Source organism: Microchirus variegatus (genome assembly GCF_963457635.1).
Source record: "Microchirus variegatus genome assembly, chromosome: 2".
Taxonomy (NCBI): Eukaryota; Metazoa; Chordata; class Actinopteri; order Pleuronectiformes; family Soleidae; genus Microchirus; species Microchirus variegatus.
Window position 1 is genome coordinate 13,309,741 of NC_139803.1, and position 22,497 is coordinate 13,332,237.

At 41.6% G+C, this 22,497-nt stretch overlaps 1 protein-coding gene across 1 annotated transcript; it reads left to right on the forward strand.

Annotated features, from left to right (window-relative positions):
* Positions 1-1,353: 1,353 nt before the first annotated feature.
* Positions 1,354-20,385, forward strand: map6a (microtubule-associated protein 6a; the record flags this gene model as incomplete). Its single annotated transcript, XM_083903491.1, has 5 exons — positions 1,354-2,072; positions 14,087-14,300; positions 14,441-14,655; positions 18,499-18,609; positions 20,232-20,385. 5 exons carry the CDS (start codon positions 1,354-1,356, stop codon positions 20,383-20,385), a joined length of 1,413 nt encoding a protein of 470 aa, XP_083759617.1.
* Positions 20,386-22,497: the final 2,112 nt, after the last annotated feature.

The following is a 22,497-nucleotide window of genomic DNA, read 5'->3' on the forward strand; positions in this document are numbered from 1 at the left end:
AGATGCCACAATCTCACAAACTGGTCCTTTAAAGCTAAAGCATTATTATAACTAATATTAAAGAGTTTCACATCTCCATTAGAACAAAAAAAGGCCCAGCACAGTCTATCCAAAGGTAGATAGACTTTGTCACAAAGTTATTAATGCATTACTCAGTAGCCAGCACTCTGTGTGTCTCAAAACAAATACATATTACAAGTCCATGAGGTGCAATAAACCTTTTTCTTTTCCACTTAAAAGTCCAATGGGAACTGGGTCAGCTCCTGGTATAAATTCGTCATAATAACTATAATAGCCCATAGAGGACAAACTAAATGTTTTTTCCCTTTTAACACTCCCACAAATTGTCTTGAATTGTGTGTTTCCTCATTGATTTATTACATTTTTTGTAATAATGTCTCTGTCTATGGCATATGTCTATAATAAATCAATTAAACTGCCTTGCCCTGCAGTTCTTTACCCGTGCAACCCTGGTGTTGTTCTATTATTACTTATAAATAGGTAAAAATAAAAATGCACTGAATTAAAATACTTTTGCACGTTGATGTGGTGAAAGCATGAGCTTCATCTTCTGTAGACACAGAATATGAATAGACAAATGAACAATATTTATATACATACTGCATGATGCAACTATCTTGAAAACAATCTCATCTTATTGTACATTATGTGTCTTCTCATAATAATAATAATAATAATGCATCACATCTCTTGCTGAAATACTGTGTAATAAATAAAAACACTATTTATGATAAGTTGGTCTGGTTTATAAACCTTACAATGGAAATCAATGTGAGCCTTTCAAAATAAAAGCACCACGTCCTGAGACATTTTTGATACTAGTTTTAATTATTATTATTTCATTACTGTTGTTTCTGACTCTGTTTAATCACATAATTGAAATAATAAAATGTTTTTTCTTGCGGGTGTCTGAAGAATGAATCTACATTACACAGTAAACCGGATGTGGTTCCCCATCATCCGTGTCCTCTGCTGTCTCCTCCAGCATCAGCACCAGGGTCTGTGGATGTTGCTGAGTGGGAGGGCGGGGCTGCACTGTCTCTGTGTGCTGTGGAGTGGAGTGGAGAGAGTGATGTTGCAAGAGTCCGGGGACGCATAGGGAAGCGGATCTCGACACCAGTGCGCCTGTTTCCATTCCACCCGTATTTAATCTCAAATTCTAATCTGTGGCGGTGTATTCCAGACAGGAGCACTCATGGATTTTAAGTGACATCGTAATCTGACGTGAACATTAGTGGAGCCATCTTGTTTTTTTTTTTCCCCCTCTCACTCTCTCTCTCAGGGTGAAGGAGATATTTTTTCCCCCGTGGAGCCGCGTGAAGTGACCGCACCATGGCGTGGCCCTGTATCAGCAGGGCGTGCTGCATGGCCCGCTTCTGGAACCAGCTGGACAAGGCTGACATTGCGGTGCCTTTGGTCTTCACCAAGTACACGGACGTGTCCGAGCTGCAGCACATCCAGCTGCAGCCGCCGCAGGCCCGGGTCACCATAGAAACGCAGCCGCCTCGCGCTCAGACCCGCGCCGCCGCCAACAACAACAACAACCCCGGCGCTGGCGCGCGACCGCCGCGCAGGTGCGTCTCCGAGGAGCGCGTGTGCAGCTCGGTGATGCGCGAGGACTTCAAGCACTGGAAAGTGCGACCGGAACCGAGCTGCAAGCCCAAGAACGAGTACCACGGACCGGAAACGCCGTTCAACAGCGAGACCCAGTACCAGAAGGACTTCAAGCCGTGGCCCATCCCGAAGAGGCACGACCACCCGTGGATACCCAGACCTACGACTACATCCTCCGGGGACGAGCGCGCACCGGAGCGCTCCAGGCACGCGAAAAAACACGCGGCAGACGCGGACAGCGGCGTGGAGAAGAGCGCTATTGCCGACAAGGTGCAGGAGAAAGACCTGCTGCAGGGACAAGAGAGGAAGAAGAGGACCGGTAAACAACAACAACAACAACATGGGGAGAAGAAGGTGGAGGCGGAGGGCAGAGGGAAAGCAGTGGACGCTGTCAACAGACAGATCAAGGAGGAGATAACAACAGGAACATCATACAAGTGAGTCCAGACCTGAGAGGTCACAGGGGTCAACGTGTTGTTAAGGGGGTACAGTTTCAGTACAGTGCTGTACTTTTTGGGAGTATTGGAGATAGTTGATGGAGATAAGTAGTAACTTTAATGGCTTGGTCACAACAGAAGGATAACAAGGTGCCATCCATCCATCTAATACTGCTTTAACCTTCACGTGAGGGTCATGGGGGGGGGGGAAAGTCAGGGTACACCATCCATCACAGTACCACAACACACCTGATTCATATGAACAGCTCGTTATCAGGCTTCCGCAGAGCTTGATGACCATTTGAATCAGGTGTGTTGGAGCAGGGCAGGGTTCCCTGAGGACCAGGGTTGGGAAACACTGATTTATGTGTTGTGTTTTTGTGGCACTGTGGGAGGAAACTCGGGTCTTCGTGGCCCACAAGGTGCCATTAGGTGCCATAAATTAAGAACGCGAAGCAAAATCAAAACAGCACATTCGAATTCAATACATGTTAATTGCTGCTTCCCATCTGTAATGTTCATCAAATGCATCCCTTTTACTCATAGTCAGAGGTGGAAAGTAACAAAATACATTTACTCAAGTTACTGTATTGAATACTTTTTTTGTGTATTTTGTATTTTTTAAGTACAATTTAAAATCAGGATTTTGTATTTTACTTGAGTACATATTGACTGAAGTATTGTACGTAGTTACATTATAAATCCTATCCGTTACTGAGTAAAAACCTCACTCAAAGTAACTAAGTAACTTTTACTTAAAGTACATTTCAAATGAACTACTTTTTGTTTCTACTTGAGTACTTTTTCAGATGACTACTTTTACTTCTACTTGAGTAAAATGTCATCAAAGTATTGGTTCTTTTACCTGAGTACAATATTTTAGTACTTTTTCCACCTCTGCGTCATAGTTTACAGCATTTTTCCATAGGTTTCAGTCATGTGATTTCTGCAAGTCATCCTTTATTCACTGAATCTGTTTCATGCCAACTTTTCCACCTTCCTCAAACGCAATATTCTCACATTTTCTTCTGCCAACTTTCACTAGAGCTGCAACTATTCATCTGTCGATTGTTTTCTTGATTAACTGAGTACTTTCAGTTTTGCTGAGTACGTGTTTCTGCCATGATCGCCGTTTAACCAAACTGGGAAATAATGATGTTCTCGAATTGTCTTGTTTTGGCCACAAACCAAAGTGATTCAGTTTGAATGATTTATTTGTCATATGGAGCAAAAGAAACCAGGAAATAATCACATTTAAGAAGCTGAAAAATCAGGAAGACACTGGAAAACTTAATTTCCTTCACTTACTAAACATAAAGACAGATTACACTTGGATTTATTTGGCGCTGAATATTTAAATGAGGTTTTTAGCACTAATATATCTGGTGAGAGGCGTAAATGTATTATAATACTAATATATATAATTTCCTTATTTCTAAATGAGCAGCAAACAAACAGAAAGACAACAAAATGATGCACCATATTCACCATATTTTCCAGCCATCATTTATTAATGAACGTCAATAAGCTTGTTATTGCGGCACGTTCACATTTTTTACTGTAGTTCTGCTTCAGGAGAGTCTCATTTATTGACGGAGATGACGCGCTGACATTTTCCTTATTTAATTATTCAATTCATCTCATAAGCGTGAGGGAAAACACACACACTTACCAGCTGGTTTTTCTTGGAAATAAGTCGCTCAGAGTCACAAACAGGACGTAGAAACGTTACAGCACAATCAGCACAGAGAATAATTCAATTATATGGGAAAGTTAAGGTTGTATCTCAGTCCTCAGGCCTGTGAGGCCTAATCGTCCCTGTCCTGTTATGTAATGTAGCCGAGGATGATGATGGTACTGGTGGATGGATGAATAAGCATCCAGTCACGTGTTCACCTGCCTTATAAAGCTGTACATCACTGTTCATACAGCTGTATTCATGCTCTGTGCTGCTGCTGAACGTGTGACATGGTGTGATATATGAATATTTCACTCTGTTACCTGGGTTTTGAATTTTTGTGGTGTTTAATATTCCAGTATCTGTTGCATCAGAGTGAGTCATACTTTAGCATTAGATTCAGCTCTTGAATTGGCTGCATGTTCACAGTGTTGTCTCAGAATGCAGGTTTTGGGCTAAATGAATCACCAGATAATTGATTTATCACTTTGATTGTTTGTCTCTAGGTAAAAAGTAGTTGTGTGGTTTTTTTTGGCAAGTTTATTTTAAATATTCAGATTTATTTGCTCCTATAACATGCAATCATCCGTAGATTCGATGGCGGTGTAAGCAAATGCAAAAACACTACAATATCACACAATATCATGGTATGATACTGTATGAATTAAGGCTGCACGATATCAGGAAATCATGCAATATACGCTAATGTTGCTGAATATTGCAGTGACGATATCACTCTTGATAAATGAATAGATGCAAATTAGTGCTGTGCAATAGACTCGTTTCCATGATGACTGACCAGAAGTCAGTGGCTCTTATTTTGAAGGTCAGGGAGAAAGAGATCCTGTGTCTCTTTTCATACATTATACATTATGGATTCTATGAAGTGCTGTTTTAACATGGAAATATTCTTGTCGTGGCTTTCTGACATTGGTTTGTGTCACTGCTTTAGTTTAGACATTTTGACATAAGATTAGTGAGTGAGTGAGTCGTCCAGCTGTTATACACACACACACACACACACACACACACACACACACACACACACACACACACACACACACACACGGAAGCAGCCTTGACAACCATCTTCTGTCTTCTTCTGCCAGTGGACGACACAAAGCAGGTCAACTGTGGTTTAATAGCACATATACTGTAAAGACACACACTTACACCTGCAGCACACACATGTGCTCTATCTCATACTGTATGTATGCATCAGTGCACATTTAATAGTCTGGAGCAATCTGGGGCACCAGGGAGACAAGGGGGGGCTCATGTCTGAATTGTATCCGCCTGAGAGAGCTCCTTTCCTGGTTGCCAGAGTGCACTCATCCCCCCTGGAGGCTGCTACAGTCTGGTAGTTCAGTTAGATCTGAGTGATGTCAGCAATTGACATGTAGATAAACTCTGGGAACTTGAATCAATCTGGCAACATGAACTAGAGATTGCTTGATTTATAGAAATACCTTTGCCATGGAGAGGATTTTAAAAGATACCTTTTTTAAAAAAAAAATGACGACTCCTTCTCTCTAAAGTGTAGAAAGTGCAGGAACCATGTTTTTGTGCAGACCCACATAAGGTGTCTTTTCTGTCACCAGACAACAGACCTTTTTCTCTTACAAGGACACAGTTTTCATCAACCTTTGAAGCTTTTCTCATCACAAAGCATTTCCTCTCTGCAGTTCTCTGCAGAAACATGAAAGGCCACTAGTTTTTTTCCTGTCTGTTAACTGTTTCTTTTCCATCTTGGGTGCAGCTTCCGACCAGTCACCAGCGCCGATGTGGCCACTGCATCGTGTCGTTAAATGTCATTTTCTGCATGAGTGTGAGACGGAGGCTGCTGTAGTCTTTGTTTGTCTATTTTTCTTTTCTGTTTTCTCTGCAGTTGAGAAAAACAAAAGCCTTTGTTCATCCTGTCAGTCACTATTTGATGTGTGCATAATGCGTGACATTTCAAAGGAATTTCCCAAGTATATGCATGAGAACATCAGTGAATCGCTTCCACTCAGGCAGGTAGTGCAGGTTCACTGAGTTCACTTAGAGAGAGAGAGTGAGGGAGTTACTGAGGAGGTGTTTTCATTTATTCTGTCACACATTTTCCCTCTTTTTATCCTCCCTCTTTCAGTCAAAGATGCTCAAGAGACTCAAAGTGAGTTCTGTGTTCTTCTCTGTTGAGCATTCAAGGCAGAAACACAGATCCTTCACCTCTGAGAGCAGGAGGCAGGAAGGTAGTCGTTCATATTCTTCTATGCCAGTAGTAAACCTGTGTTTCTGCACACTGCAGCCAAATATAAAACCTCAGCTCATATTCAGTATCCAGTTGGTGCATCAATTCAGATTTCTGCTTCTGATTGTATCATATGATTACAGTTATTTCATATGGAAATATCCTCAGATATGATAAATGGTATGAATTAATTAAATCCAGTTCTGAAAATAGGGCGATTATTTTCACAATCGATCACTCTATCCATTCTTTTCTCTATTAATCGATTCATTGTTTGGTCCAGAAAATGTCCCAAAACCTGGAAATTATGAAAAGGGAATTAGTTTGAATGATTTCTTAGCAAAGAAACCAGTAAATAATCATATTTCAGGGCGCTTTCACACCTATAGTTCGATTGCTTTGGTCTGCACCAGTCAGAAAAATGCTACAATGTAGCAAACAGACGTGGGTACGGTTTGCTTTCACATATTCGGAGCTCTAAACTCTGACGCTGACGGTCCGCGCCGCTGAAATTTGGGGTAATCCCATATCTCATCTCATACCCATAATGCATTAAACTAGACCGTTTCGTCCCATTTGGTCTGGTTGCTTTCACACCAGAGGAACCGTACCAAAGTTGAACGGACCTTCACACCTACGCAAACAAACCGAACCAAGGGACCAAACACGTTTGGTGCACACCAAATGCTGTAGGTATGAAAGCACCCTAAGAAGCTAAAAAACTCTTATATACTAAAAACCACTCAAAAAAGCCAATTAATCTATTATTAATGATAAGTAATATGTGATTAGTTGTTGCAGCCCGAGGTGAAAACCAGAATTAAAAGAACTTTAATTTGATTATCACCATAGAGAGACAGTTACTGTTGCAACCCAGTCTCACCTACAGGAACCAGATTACATTTCTTACTCACAGGTCTTAGAGTTTCAATGGTTTGTGGTGATATGAGAGTGATGGTGATGTGAAAGCACCTTGAGATTGCATGGGGCCCGAAGCAGAATTTGACCAGAATGTTCAAATGCAGTATTTCTCCTGGTTTGACCAGGCTGGTTAGTGACGTGACCACAGTAGCACTAGATAAACCCGCGTGCTTCTGCAATGTGCTCTTTCCATTGAGCTCCTGCCTCAGAGGCACCAGAGATAGAGAGGAGGCCCGGCCGATCCCTGGAGAGGATTATTGACCAGAAGCCAGGCTGCCTCCACGCCCACTGACACACCAAGAAACACTGTGAGGAAGTGAAAGCTGCTGCAGCGTGGGCAGATCGAGAAAAAAACTCAGAGCGAAGCAAACCGTCCTTTTGTCTCTAAGCCAGTGCTGTTGTAACTGTGACACAGAGTCAAACACAAAGGCAAGGTTCCAATCTGTACACGCAGTAAAGATATACAAGCAGCTTAATTTCCTAACAAGTAAGATTTGAATGATGCTCTGTCGGCTTATTTTGTAAAAGGACTGGGAAAAAAAACGCTGTTTCAGGTTTCCCAAGCCTCAAGTGCACTTTTGCAAATCAATGAAAACCAACATAAAGTTTAGAATATAGAATTGATTAATGGTTTCAGGGAAACCTGAGAATAAAAGGACTGGGAAATGTCCAAATAAACTGTCTGTTTTTTAACTAATCTAATTTATGTTAAAATTGATAATACTAATACAGTGCAGTATTTTACAGTAAACGTGAGGTCTGTGTGGTATTTATAGCCAAACAGTTGCAGAGGTGATTGATGTAGGACATTAAAATACAGTTTGATCTGTTTTTCTGACTGAAGTTTTTTATTTTTTCCTTCTAATCCCACTTGGTTTCCCGCAGCCTGTCATTAACCCGTCACGCTGCTTTTATCGTAACCGCGTACGAGTCGAGACAGCTCCAGTTTTGCAGACATTTGTTTTTATGCTGTTTTCTCAGGACTCTTTCTGTTAGTCCAGATAGTGCCGTGTTCGAGCTGCATGGTTTGCCTGAAGCTCAGCAGCAGTGCTGTACCCTGGCGTGTTTCCACCTGTGTCAGTGCCAGTGTGTTTGGCTGTAGTGAGTAATGACGAGGCCTTTCTCTGCACACCACAGTGGGTCAGAAGGGTCAGCGGTCCAAGTCAGTGCCTCAGTGACTCAGGGGAATAACAAAGGCAGAAACTGTAAAACTGTGATCACAAAAGAAGATGCAAGAGGAGCTTGTTTGAAATGTGTCAAAAGGAACAGATGAGCGTTTTTTTTTTGGCTCCAGGTGGAACCTTTATGAAAAGGTTCCACCTGGAGCCAAAAAGGGTTCTCCTATGAGGACAAGTCAAAGAACCTTATATGGTTTTACTTAGCACTTTTATTTCTAAGAGTGTAGATGTGCTGAATGGACATTTGCCTGCAGTCTAAACACATCTTTACACTAATTTACTATAGTTTTGTAGCAGAAAACAGACTGAATGGAAAGTCCTGTGGTGAATCCGCTGCGTTAAACACTCAGTATGGAGCGCCCCAGGGGTTCCGTTAAGTACACGGACCCCAGTGTTGGTACCGGTCCAATACTGGTCAAGATCAGAAAAAAATTCTAATACAACTGATGATATAAATACTTGACTAAGCACAGTCTGTCATAAAGTAAATAAAACCCAGTTTATTTCGTCTATATATGGAGTTCTATATTTTTTTCGAAAGGTCTGGATATGGCAAATGCCAAATGTGCTGTAGTTTAAAGTAGTTTAAAAGCGACTGTATCAGACTGATATATAGTATGTACTCGTGGTTGTGATTTCAGTATTAAACACAAGAAATGAGGTGTGGAAACTTCCGATCATTGTCCAGATCCACTCCAAATTTCACTCGCTGTTGTACTTTTTAAAAAAATGAAGAAGATGAAAATCCTGTGTCCACATTAAACCATAATTTACCATAATGGCTCGTTCTTTGGGTCGTGCCCCAATCAGTCCAGCTCTGAAGACATAACCTCGTTGGCAGAGGAAATGAACTCCTGGTATGAATAACACACCAGGAAACACAGAAAGCGATATATCATTAGCTATAAATAATCTTATTCGTCTGTCTTTTTGCGTAGAGTATAAATGGGCCTTTTGGTGACGATCACCCCTGTACTTAGAAATATCCAATTTTTTACATAGACTGAACATAAGACAGCTTTTATGTTCAGTCTATGTAAAGGATTGGATATTTCTTTGTCAGTCCCAAAAGAGTACTGGCTGTAGTTTCACCATGTTTTTGCCACTTTTGTCTGTGTATCAACGTCTTCTGTTGGTTTTAGCCATCAATGGAAACTGTCCAACTGGTTTAACTGAAGGTAAACATGCCATACACTCTTAGAAATAAGGGTTCCAAAATGGTCCTTCTGCAGGGGCTGAGGTTCTACCTGGAACCATTTGCTTCTGAAAAACCCTTTCCCAAAGAAAGGGTTTCAAGGGTTCTTGGTAACACTAATGGTCCTAGTAAGAACCATTTTGATCCAGAGAACCCTTTAAAGGGTTTTAAAAGTGTTCTTGGTGGAACCCTCCAAAAGGGTACCTGTACCTGGAGCCAAAAAGGGTTCTGCTATGAGGACAAGCCGAAGAACCTTATATGGTTCTACTTATCACTTTTATTTCTAAGATCCATCTCATTATCTGGGTATATTAGTCTTTTCTAATGTTCTGATTTTTTGTTCAGTACCTCATCTCCCTGTGTCTATGCTGCACCATCTCAGTGAACTGCTGTCTAACTCTATGGCCTGAGATGATATTTTGAATGAAACAGCCTTTTCTCAGCAGCGATGTACATTAGCGAAGCGCACTAGATAACGGTCGTGTGACGTCCACAAGGCTTTTGTGAGCACTGCCTTTTAAACACGTACCAAGTACACGCTGACCTCAGAGACATAGGCCTTATTGTTACGCAGTCATATGTCGGTGAATAGCAGCTATCTTAGAGCAGAGCAGAGCCTGCTGTATCAGTCTGTGAACACTGTCTCAACCACACTTTGTCTCTGTCAAAGACACACACACACACACACACACACACACACACACACCCGTGTGTGGTTTCATGTGAGGCCTTTACACTCTTGGCCTTGGACGTTGTTGTGTAACCCGGCTCAGCTCTGTGGCTTCTTGGCTCGGTTGAGCATTGAAAGTGGACTTTGGTTGTTTTACGTAACAGCGTTTCTGTGTGGTTTCCCCACTGGAGCTATTTCTGTATTCAATGACCATATCTCTGTCAGCAGCCTTTGTATCATAAAGAGTTAGCTTTTTGCCTTGTGGTGAAATGGGACTTGGGTTCAGGTTAATCTCTAAAAGACTAGAAATACATACATAATACAATACAGATACATTTACTTCTTGCAAAGGGGTGGAAAATTCCCAGTTAATTTCCAGAAACTTTCCATGGGAACTTTTGTTTGTCTCACTACTATTGTGGTCTATGGGAAACGTGCCTTTTGTTGCAGTACCATGAGTGGCCACCGGGAAAAAATAGCTGCAAGCCAATGGGGGAGGTACTTTATCCAGTTCTTATAATGCATCCATGTCATGTGATGTGCATGTAGGGAGTGTGGTGGCCTCAACAGGCCTGCAGTAAGTAGTGTGCTATGTGCCTCTGACTGAGGAATAGCATTGATATTCAACTGTATTTGCATCAAATCGATATTGTTTTTAGCCAATATTTATGCTGCAATAGACGACTTTCCAGCTATATTTAAATTCCCAACCCTCAGTTTTGAAAATGTCCAGTTTATTCCTGTTAATTCCCATGGAAAGTTTCCAATTTTGAAAATCCACAGAACTTTGGAACCCCAACTTTACCAAATAAAGTATTTCTCGTCTATTTAAGTATGCAATTTTAACATGGTGGCGTATTAACACACTATATACTACATCATACATGCCATCAAAACATTCACACTCGACCACAAGGAGGAGAACTTACTGTAAAAACGTGAACGGTTTCCAAAATCTATTACATTCTTTAATCTCCATAGACCATACAAGGAGCAGCCCATGGCCAAGTGGTGCCCAATCCCCATTGCTGGTTGTTAAGTGGACACTTGGAAAACAACTAAAAATATATATATCATAATATATGTCAAATAAATGTCCTTAAACAAGTAAAGTGCAGATTTTGGGAGCGTCATCTGACCATGTAACATTCTCTCATGAAGTAGTGACACTGGTAAGTCAACATGGCGAGGGAAATGTGATTAGAGCGCTGTTGTTTTTCTCCCTCGTGCTGTTCCACCATAATCCTCCAGCAGAACTCATGTGGTCAGAACTCAGCTTTTTACGCTCAGATGGAAAGTTGAGCTGCAGTCTCGCGGCGTCCTCCTCAGTGTCATAATAACAACGTTAGAGGATTTAAAATCAATGTGCTTGTCCCTGCCACATGTTGTCTCAATGGCTGTTTTCCTTTGCTGCAGTTATTGAATTGATGTCTTTCCATTAGACTTGGCCTTATACGCTCTATATAAGCTCTAATAGAGTCTCCAGTACAGCAGTTTTTGTCTTGTTTGCTCTTCTGTCCAAGCAGGTCCTGTTTTCTAATGAGCTGTTTCAGTGAGTCTTGCCTTCTTTGCTTGGCTCTGAACTGTGTCACCTATTTTCTTTTCCACATTTCATGCACTTACTATCTTAAGGCCACATTATACTTCTCCGACTGCGTATGCGTTATCCGTCTGCGTCACCACGGAGACTCCTCGAGCCTTTATACTTCTGCGTCGTGGTGACGGACACGCGCTGCAATTTCCCGCCCGATCAGTAGGGGTCGCTGCGCAAGGTTGTTCTGCTTCAGGTTACAGTGAGCAATGGCGTCCGAGAAAGAAATAGAGAGAAAGACTGTTGTTGTTGAAACAGTAGCCGTTTCTCACTTTTCTGTGTGACGGAACGCAGTTTTAAGATAATTTGAGGCGAGAAACTGGCCATTTAGAGTTTAAACATGTGCTGTGTGTGTTAAGATATGACGTATTTATAGTTTGGCAGCGGCGTTATTGGCGGGGATGAGCTCTGTGTCTGTGGACGCGCGGTGCGCACTGTGAGCCGGCACAGAGCAGCTTCGCTCAGCCTGTCCTGAGGACCAATCGCAGCTCTTGCCGTCTCCGTTGTCCCTTGACGGAGTGACGGACACTTAAAAAATATTTTGTGCAGTCGGAGACGACGCAGAGGCTCTTCTACAGGCTCTGCGTCGACGCAGAGTCTCTGCGTAACCTACAGTCTGTAATGGCAAATTCAATTTCTTTGTCTCACAGCGAGAGCTGCCCAACACCCCTTTCCTAACATAAGATACCAGGTCCTTTTGTGTATTCAAATTAGGATGTCTAAACTCAACTTTGCACCTTAATACAACATTGTGCAGGATACCTCTGTGTGGGGTCGGCTCTGATACCTGCAATAGACAAAAGGGATGTGATAGGGGTGTTCCTTGGGTATAAAAGTTTTAGATCTCGCCATGCTCTGGGTCTTTCTTCAGCTTCGACCACTCATGGGTTGATTGACCTTTTCTTTACCGACAGAAGTCCCTATTTCATTCTTCACCAGCAGCAGAGGGAATTTCCACAACATGTCGTACTTTCTTTATAATAAGTAGGTACAGGGCCTGCCTTAGCCTTTATGGGACTAAGCTGAACTAGTAGATATATACTAGTTTCCTGCAAATGGACGAATGCAGAGGACATACAGAATAGTTCAGAGGCAAATTTGGTGTAAAGGAGGAACACATTCACATGCAGTTGGTGTGGAGCTGCTGTGTGGCTGTTCTCGCTCTGCTGCTACATCACGTATCCTTACGTTTTGAAATGTGAGGAGGACGACGAAGCAGAGAGAGCGTGTGTGAAGGACACGCTGCTGACCTTCATCACACGGTCACACTGTGGCAGCTCGCACAACCTCCTCTTCCTCAGTCTCTCTGACATGCTTTGTTGTTCTATAGTCATTTATCAGCAGTTTCTCGTTTCATGTCGTTGTAAAATGTCTTTGAGCATTTGTAAAAAGCACTATAGAAATGCATTCTAGTATTACTATTATTGTTGGATTGGCTGGCACTTACATTTTCCATGAACAAAACAAATGCAACCTTAATTTCACCAGAAATAAAACATCATTGAGATTAAAAATCTTGTTTGCAAGAGAGTCCTAGAGTGCCTCTGCCCTCTGGACTACACTGAGGAAGTGGGTGAGAGGGAGGATGTTGGCAAAGTTATCCAATATAATCTGCAGTAATCTGTTGTCTGCCACTGCACTTTATTCATGTTTACTTTCTATCATGAAAGTTCCACATCGTATCGTTGTAAATGTGTTATAATGTTAATGTTTTAAATAATTTCTCATATACATACTACTACTCTACTACATCTTTGTTATTGCTTATTTTATGTCTATTTTTTGTCCTTTTTTGACATTTGTTAAAGTGAATTCCCCTCTGGTGTGGGATCAAAAAATTCTAATCTAATCTATTCAAAGTAACAGAGTGTGTGAATTGTGTGTATTTGTCACTAATGCCGCTTTTCAACAACATAGTACTGCCTTGCGTCACCTCGTCACGGCTCGACTCAGTTGTTTTCATTGTAACTGAATCATTAGAATTGATAATTAAAAAGATTTGTTCTCTACTTCCTGTAGACAGCCACTGAATTTAAATACTGCAGTGCTGTTGCTAAATACGCCAGACTCCTCTGTTAAATATTGAGATTTTAAAGATTTCCGTGGTAATTGTTGGAGATGTTTTGATGATTTTAAGTCGTTTTAACTGATACATACATTCAGCTCATGCCTCTTCCTGTGACGACACTCTTTGACCAATCAAAAAAAGTACCAGGTACCACCAGGTACTATCGCTAATGGAAAAGCAAAAAAGCTGTGCTGAGGCGAGGCGAGTCGTGCCGGGACCGTGTCGTGGAAAAGCGACATAATTGATCACAAATACTGCTTTTTTTCTGCCTGTTCTGCAGCCAAAGCCTTTCCAGTAATTTGCAAATGCATAGGACAATCAAATAAATAATAAACACAACAATTCTCATGATCCATTCCTGGCATCACCAAATGAGGTCTTTTGTTATTATAAGCATTTACAGAAATTATTAACCCAGAACTCATCCCTTCATTAGCTTTGAGTGTCCAGGATTGTTAAAGCGTCTTCCGTCTTTCCCCACAGAACCGAATTTAAGGCGTACAGAGATGTGAAGCCGACCAAAATGATCCGGGCCAAGTCTCAGTACCTGCCCCCGGATGAGAAGACCAGCCTGGAGACCAGCTACAGCGCCACCTACAAGGGACAGGTCCCTCTGCGGTCGGCTGACAACAAGGCCCAGGAGAGACGGAGGATACGCAGTTTGTACAGCGAGCCTTACATAGACCCCATTAAACAGGTGAGGATGCACCGTGTGTCGTAATGTACATTTAGGAAAGGGGGGGAAACAAGTATCACTGTCATGCTGTAAAACGTAGCACACATCACACTTTTGGAAGCCTTCTCAGCGATCTGATCTCCACTATCCAACATCCTTAGGTGGACAGAAATAGTGTCCTTCGCTCTAAACCCAAAAAGTCTGGAGCCACACCGGCAGGCCAAAGCAGGCCAGTGAGGAAAGCCAAAGATAAGCAGAGCGCCGGCCTGAGGGGCGCCAAGAAGACCACCTCAGAGAACCTGCCTGAGAACCGGCCAGCAGTGGGCGACAAGGAGAAAAGTAAAGAGATGAACAACAAACTGGCTGAGGCAAAAGAGTAAAAATCATTTAGCACTACTTCTCCTTTTATTTCTTATATATATATATCATTTTTTGGGGGGGAAATCAGACACAGAGGCTGCAAAATGAGTTCAGATTTCCCTCTTTGTTGTCATCTCTCTGTCTTCTGTCCCCTCTTTGTATCACTCTTTCATTCTTCTCTCGCTACCTCTGGGTCACAGTTGTACACCGACGCTAGGCTAAGATGTTGACATTGTCATCCATCGCTCGCCCTGCCTCACTGTATGTTAGATCTGTAATAAGGAGTAGGAGCACACGCTTCCTCCGCCATTCGACGACATCCACCACCCACCACCCCCGCCCCACTCTGCTCTGCTCGCCTCCATCTCCAGGTTGCCATGGCTACCGGCTGCCTGGTTAGCCAATGGATGGCTTTTTGTGATATGGGCCCACCAACGGAGCAATTCTGAAGGGTTGGCGTTTGATCAGCCGAGCAGATTGCTTTGTTGAGTTTATCAAGGATTTTCCCTCTTTTTGTTGTATTTCATTTATATTTACATATAGATTTGTTGTTGTTTTTGTCACTTTGCTTTCTGGATTGAACAAAAATCAGAAAATCTTTGATAAATGTCCAGCTTGCTGAGTGTCTGGTCCACCACGGCTGCTCTGTCTTCAGCGCTTTCTCTTCTCTGTTTGTTTATAACTGAATTATGTTGCTGGCTGCGTGTTATTTATTATTTTCAGTCCATTTTTATTGCCAACGAACCACGTGGACCACACAAGACAAGATTATGCATTAAACACCATAGCTGATGAGTATTCGATAACATGAGAGGAACAACACTTTTCAGATTCAGAGAGACAGTGAGTTTCAAAGTGTGGAACTGTCAGCGTCAACACTCTGTTTGAGGACGTATACGCTGCCCAGCGATGTGATTAGACTGCAGACGGCTCATGTTGCTGCTTACCAGCAGCTTTCCCATCACGGCTAATGGACTGAGCACAAATTCACTACACTGCGATTTGTTAGTAACGGCTTATAGGCACAAATAATAAGATCACTAATTCCTCTCATGTGCGTGCAAATCCACGTTTGCGCTTCCTGTTTTTGCCTCAATTCAAGCAGAAAGTATGAAGAGTATGTTGGTTCGATGAGATCGAGGTTGATTGTTTTTCATAATTTGTGATGGTTTTGTAAGAGCTTCTGGGTTTAAAAAAAAAATCTGGTTTAATCCAGATTTCCCTCAGTCAGACAAAGGTTAAAGGTAAAGGGGATGGCGAGAGTTAAGTCGTATTGTACATGTTAATCTGTTTTGAAACAATTATAATCTCTCTTGATGGAATCTGTGTATTTATAACTGCAGGGTTACACGTTGGCATTGGTGAGTCTCAGAGCCAAGTTGGTCCAGACTGCTTTCTTTAAATCTTAGCTTAATTACACTACCGTTCAAAAGTTTGAGGTCACCTATACAATTTGTTGGTGTTTACCATTAAAAGTCACACTTTTATTCTTAAAAAGAGTTGCAAAATGAATAGAATCAAGACATTGACAAGATTAGAAATAATGATTTTGCCTTTCAAACTTTGCTTAAAAAGGTTTTCAAGGGTTTTCTAATCATCCAATAGCCTTCTAACACCATTAGCAAACACAATGTACCATTAGAACACTGGAGAGATGGTTGCTGGAAATGGGCCAGATACACCTATGTACATATTCCACTAAAACCAGACGTTTCTAGCTAGAATAGTCTATACATTGTATACAATGTATAGAGTGTATTTCTGATTCATTTAATGTTATAATCATTGAAAAAAAGTGCTTTTCCTTCAAAAATAAGGACATTTCTAAGTGACCCAAAACTTTTGAACGGTAGTGTATGTACATACACTCTTAGAAATAGAAGTGCTAAGTAGAACCACATAAGGTTCTTCGGCTTTGGCCCTTTTTGCCTCCAGGTCGAACCTTTTTATAACGGTTCTACCTGGAACCCTTTTGGAGGGTTCCACCAAGAACCCTTTTAAAACCCTTTGCTCCAGAAAGGGGTTTTAAAGGGTTCTCTGGATCAACATGGTTCTTACTGGAACCATTAGTGTTACCAAGAACCCTTGAAAAACCCTTTCCCCACTCCTCAGGTTATACAAATGGTTCCAGGTAGAACCTTTTGGAACCCTTATTTCTACGAGTGTATAGAAGCACCTATTTTAAGAGCACTGTTTCCATTCGCTCTATCGCTATCTCCCTCCATCCCGACCAGATGAGTGTTTTCTGTGGTGTCTGAGCTGCAACCATCATCGCCGCCACCACGTCTGTCCAAGCCGAACATCAGGAACGAGGGCCAGACTCATGAGTGTTTTGCAGCCTTTGGTTTTGGGAATTCATGCAACACAGACGAGGGGTGGGTGGAGGGTGGTTGGCGGGTGGTTGGGGCTTGTGGGGAGGGCGGTACATGTATACAGTGCTTAGCACACCACACACCTGGTGCTATCTTTGTGATTTTAGCCAAATAAGGATAGAAAGTATGGTAAAGAAAGTTATGTCTCTTGGGCAAAAAGAAAAAAGGAAAAAAAAAGAATAATAATGATAGAAAATTTGACTGTGACGTGCTTGTGTTTCTACCTGCTTGCTCATATTTAATGAAATATAACAAATAAATTCCAAAAAAAAAGCAGAAAAAGCAGTGTCTTCTTGCTTCCTTTTGTTAAGACGAAGGGTATCTGTCAGTGTTGTCTCTTGTCCTCGGTCTTTGTCTTTGTGAGACGGACAAATCCACATGGAAGAGAACTTTTGCTCACAACTTTCTATGCTTATCCAAGATTGCGTACACATTCTGGCATGAGCTCTGGCATCCTCTCCGGGCCCTGCATGTTGCACACCCCTCATCTGAGAACTCCAGAATATATTATTGCTGCACCTTGTACCTCAATATATTCCACGATCTCATCCTGTACTTTTCATGCAGCATGTCAAAGGATGTCCAGAAACTTATTCCAGAACACGTCATATGCTTCGTAGGTCTCAAGTTAAAGGGGATATATGTAAAACCTGTACAACTGAAGCAGCCTTTAGGTTTTTAAAATGTTTACGGCAATTCCAGTTTGACTATATGCACAGAGCGACACTTAGAACTTCAACTTAAACAGGACCAAACCTTCATGGACGTAGTCCTTCACGTGTGTTTCCACGCCATCTGGTCTTCTCTCTAATTGTTGTTTTTGTTATTGCTTAAAGGAGGGGAACAACCACTAAAAAACAGTATGAAGTTTGCGATCAATATGGGAATTTTTAACCCCTAACATTACCTTACAAACTGACTGGACATGGTTTAGTATCTGCTTTTACTTGAGTGACATTGTAAGTGATGCTCTGTGCAAACAGTCAGTTTAAAACACTGTCGGTCTTCACGCACAAACCCGCACACTTAGCCGAAACATCCACCTTAAGAAAAAGTGTAGCTTGCGAAGTGTTAGCTCACCTTGGCATGTCTGTCTTTAACTTCTCCTCTGTGTTTTATAAGATATTTTTACACATCTCCACTGCAGACCCTTGTTTTTCTACTTTTCTGGTTGAGACATTTTTGAGAACGATACTGAGGCTTTTTAGATTCGGTATCATTTTCATCCCACAGTGCGTGTCCAAGAGTTTACGGCCCACAATTATGAATTAAATTGTGATCATATTGGCTGCAACAGTGCTACATATAGCCCCTTTAATTTATACATTAAAAACACAACCACATGTGTTGTACTACATTTGCTGAGATCTCATTCTCATACTTAAGATTGGTGAACGTTAGAAGTGGTTTTGAGGATGTCCCACTTGGATGATGCTCTCTGTCCTTGTTTCTGTGTGCTAATGAGTGACATTCTGATTCATTTGAAGGGTTGTGCTAAAACAGCACCACTACATACAACTCTGCCAGCCAATCCGAGACATTGGCTGGGTGCAGACTCTAAAGCAACACCTGTGGGGCTGTGCGCTACCCGATCCCAGGTAACCGGCTGAGAACGACACAAAAGAAAACAGACCATGAGTCCACAAATGCCACTCATACTCATTCATGTGTCTCCATGGAGTCGACTTGTGTTTTCTATGACAGTGGCACACTTTTGTTTCATTTTTTGTTGTTTTCTGGTGAACCAGCACATTATTGTGCGGTGTGTTTCTCTTCCATATGGACACTAGGGTAAAGGGTTGCAAGGTCACAGATGTTAGTCCTCTCATCTCCAACTTCATGACTGCAGAGCTTCACCCTCTCCTTCTCGCTCTCTCTCTCAGCCTGAATGCCAGCTTGAATTGTGAATTTACGGGGATTCATTTTTCACCCGAGAGGAGAGTGGAGGTCGCCGCATCACATGCGATAATTATGGAAATGATGGCTTTTGGTTTTATACTATGTTTTGAATTTTTCTGTTTTTCCTTTGCCATTTTTGAATCTACCTCAAACGCATGTCGCCGCTGTTTTCTGTTGGACCTGCACTCTGATTTTCCAGTTTAGTCTCAAAGAATATCTGTTGAGATTTTGGCATGGATGTGTGACGGAGTCAGATGGGGGTGAGTATGAATGCAATGGCAGGGAAGCAGCTCAGCTTTGGACAGGACAAAGGAAAGTGTAAGTGCATGTCAGTGGTTTCTCACTCTTGAGGCTCAGTCCCATTTTGTCAGTTTTACTTCTACCCCTTTGCCAGGTGTCAGTGGTTAAAATAGCCTGAGATGAAAATGTCTTCAATGCCTGGTGGATCAATTTATGGTACACTCCATAGAACCATATACGTTTTTTTGGCTTGTCCTCATAGGAGAACCATTTTTGGTTCCAGGTGGAACTGTTACATGTTACCTTAGTGTTACCAAGAACCCTTTTAAAGCCCTTTATTCAGGAAAAGGTTCTCTGGATCAACATGGTTCTTACTGGAACCATTAGTGTTACCAAGAACCCTTGAAAAAACCCTTTTCCGAAGCAAATGGTTCCTGGTAGAACCTCAGCCCTAGAAGAACCCTTTTGGAACCCTTATTTCTAAGAGTGTAATAACAAGAGGCTGCAAACAGGTTGTGTTGGTTTTTGGTGTTGCTACACAACATTATGAGTATGATGATGACAGTTGCATTGTACTCACTTCATCTGGGAAATATAACACTTTATATGAAGTGTGCCCCCAAAAAATAAACATAAGAGGGGTTAGTTTGCCCTCACAATTCACCCTACTCCTTGAACTCAACATGAATTGGGACGATTAGGACGGTTAGGACAAAGAAGTAGGAGCAAGGGGTGAAATGGGATTGAGCCATACTTGTACTGTCTTGTATCTTTGCTCCACAGAACACCCAAAGACCCTCATTGCACCATTTACCCCCTGGAATTCATGTCACAAACTCAGTAACCAATGGCTTTGATTGATCCAAGCTGTCCAATCCATCGTCAGCAGAGCTTTAGAGTCACGCTGTGAATCATTTGCCACAACAAAAAAAATTTTTTTATGTATGCTCTTTAATGAGCGGTCACTGGGTGTTCCACTCAACTCAACCCCCCCATCGTCTTGCTGTCCATTCAGGCTCATTATGTCTCTCTCTCTCTGTGTCTCCTTCTCTGTTCTCGTAACCATGTGCTGCCCTCCTAGAGATGCTAAGGACGAGCTTCTCCGACCCGGTCATCGTCATTCCCAGGGCGCTGTCGGAGGAGAACCCCCGCCGACACCTCCCCTGGAGAGGCCCGAACCTCGCAGGAGCAGCGGCGTCGTACGCTTTGCCCTAGACGGGAACCAGACTGAGTAGTTTGGCGTTTTCCGAGGACGAAGGAAGCGGCTACTTTTTAAACGCATACACTGTTGCTCTGTGCTGTATATATCTAGCGTTTAAGTTAAATTAGCAAACGATATGAATCCTGCACAAACACACACACACACACACACACACACATTACAGACAACATATTCATGAAACATGCATGTTTGAAACAGCTTTTGGCTCAGAGTGATGTCTCGGCTCTTTGACTCAAAATGGCCGTATTGCAAAGGTGCTATACTGTTTCATGGGTTCATGCAGTCTATTAAAAAAAAATGATGAATACTGTTAGGAAACACGACACCATTAAGTGCTAAAACAACAATTACGAAACAAAATGTACTGTATATTGATCGGTTTTAGTGTAAATAAACGGGCACAACTTGCAGATTGCCTCACTGTATTTGTGCTCAGTCATTTTCAAACTGAACTGATGTTGTGATGTGACGAGGGATTCAGTATTCTTGATGAGGCAGATTTCAGTTTACTGTGAAGGTTAAACTTAGTGGAATCAAAGGGTACGAGAAACTAAAACTGGCAAAAGTCCTTGAAGAGACGGTTTTACTCATGGATTTTACACAGAGATTAAATATGAAGGCTCTCCGATCTTATACTCTTAGAACCATATAAGGTTCTTCGGCTTGTCCTCATAGGAGAACCCTTTTTGGCTCCAGGTAGAAAAAATTTTTTGGAGGGTTCCACCAAGAACCCTTTTAAAACCCTTTATTCAGGAAAGGGATTTTAAAGGGTTCTGTGGATCATACTGGAACCATGAGTGTTACCAAGAACTCTTGAAAAATGGTTCCAGGTAGAACCTCAGCCCTTGTAGAAGAACCCTTTTGGAACCCTTATTTCCAAGAGTGCATGCAGGGAACTCAATGATTCTTCACTTAAAGTTTGTTTAAAGCTGGGTTTCTCAACCCTAGACCAACTTCCTTGAACGTTTTAGATGTTTCTGGGGCTGATTAATCTGTTGATTATTATCTTGATTACTCGAGTTCTAGTTTGGTGCGTATAATGTTGAAAAATGTTGATCAGTGATGACGTTCTCAAATGTCTTGATTTGTCCACAAACCAAAATGATTCAGTTCTAATGATTATTATTAGTTATATGGTGCAAAGAAATCATAAAAATGTCAGTGAAAAAAATCAGAACATGTGTGTTAATTATATAAAAAAAACAGTCAAACTGAGTAAGCGATTATCAAAATATTTCACCATGCATTTAGTAATCGATTAAAGGGTTATTTCACCCAACAACAAATTCTCAGAGATAAATGTGTTATTTGACCATCAGACGGTGGATATGAGATACATGTCTCATTCCCACAACAACAGAGGAAGTTGGGATTGGAAGAAATTAATAAAACTGACAAAAAAATGTTTTTTTAAGGGTTCTTGGTAACACTAATGGTTCCAGTAAGTACCATTTTGATCAAGAGAACCCTTTAAAACCACTTTCCTGAATAAAAAAAGGGTTTTAAAAGGGTTCTTGGTGGAATCCTTCAAAAGGGTTCTTGGTGGAACCGTTATAAAAAGGTTCTACCTGGAGCCAAAAAGGGTTCTCCTATGAGGACAAGCCGAAGAACCTTATATGGTTCTACTTAGCTCTTTTATTTCTAAGAATGTAGATGCCGCTCTAAAACATACAGGTCCTAGGAAAAGGATTGAAAACCTGAAATATCTCTTCTGACTCTGCCACCCTGCAGTAAAATGTGTCAGTGACCACCTTGCCAAATTGAAATGATTAAAAAAAGTTGTTAAATGTTTAAAAAAAAAAAGGTTTAAAATCAGTAAAAATCCAGCAACTTCAAACTCACACAAACCACACCGGCACAAACAGCAGCTTTGATGCTCCAGGCAACATGAGCTGCAGCAGCATATTATGAATAATGCAGGTTTTGTCGAGGAAGAAGAACACGAGGAAAGACCTCTGGTGTCACTGCGTCATCTGTGATTCTACTGCTTTAGACTGTCTTAAAAAAAATTATGCACAATTTTCAAGTTTACACTTTACACTTAAGTAGGAGACGATTTATGGTTCTTTAAGTTTACTATAAAGGTGTTGAAAGGTATTATTTGTGAATTATGTTCCACTGTGAC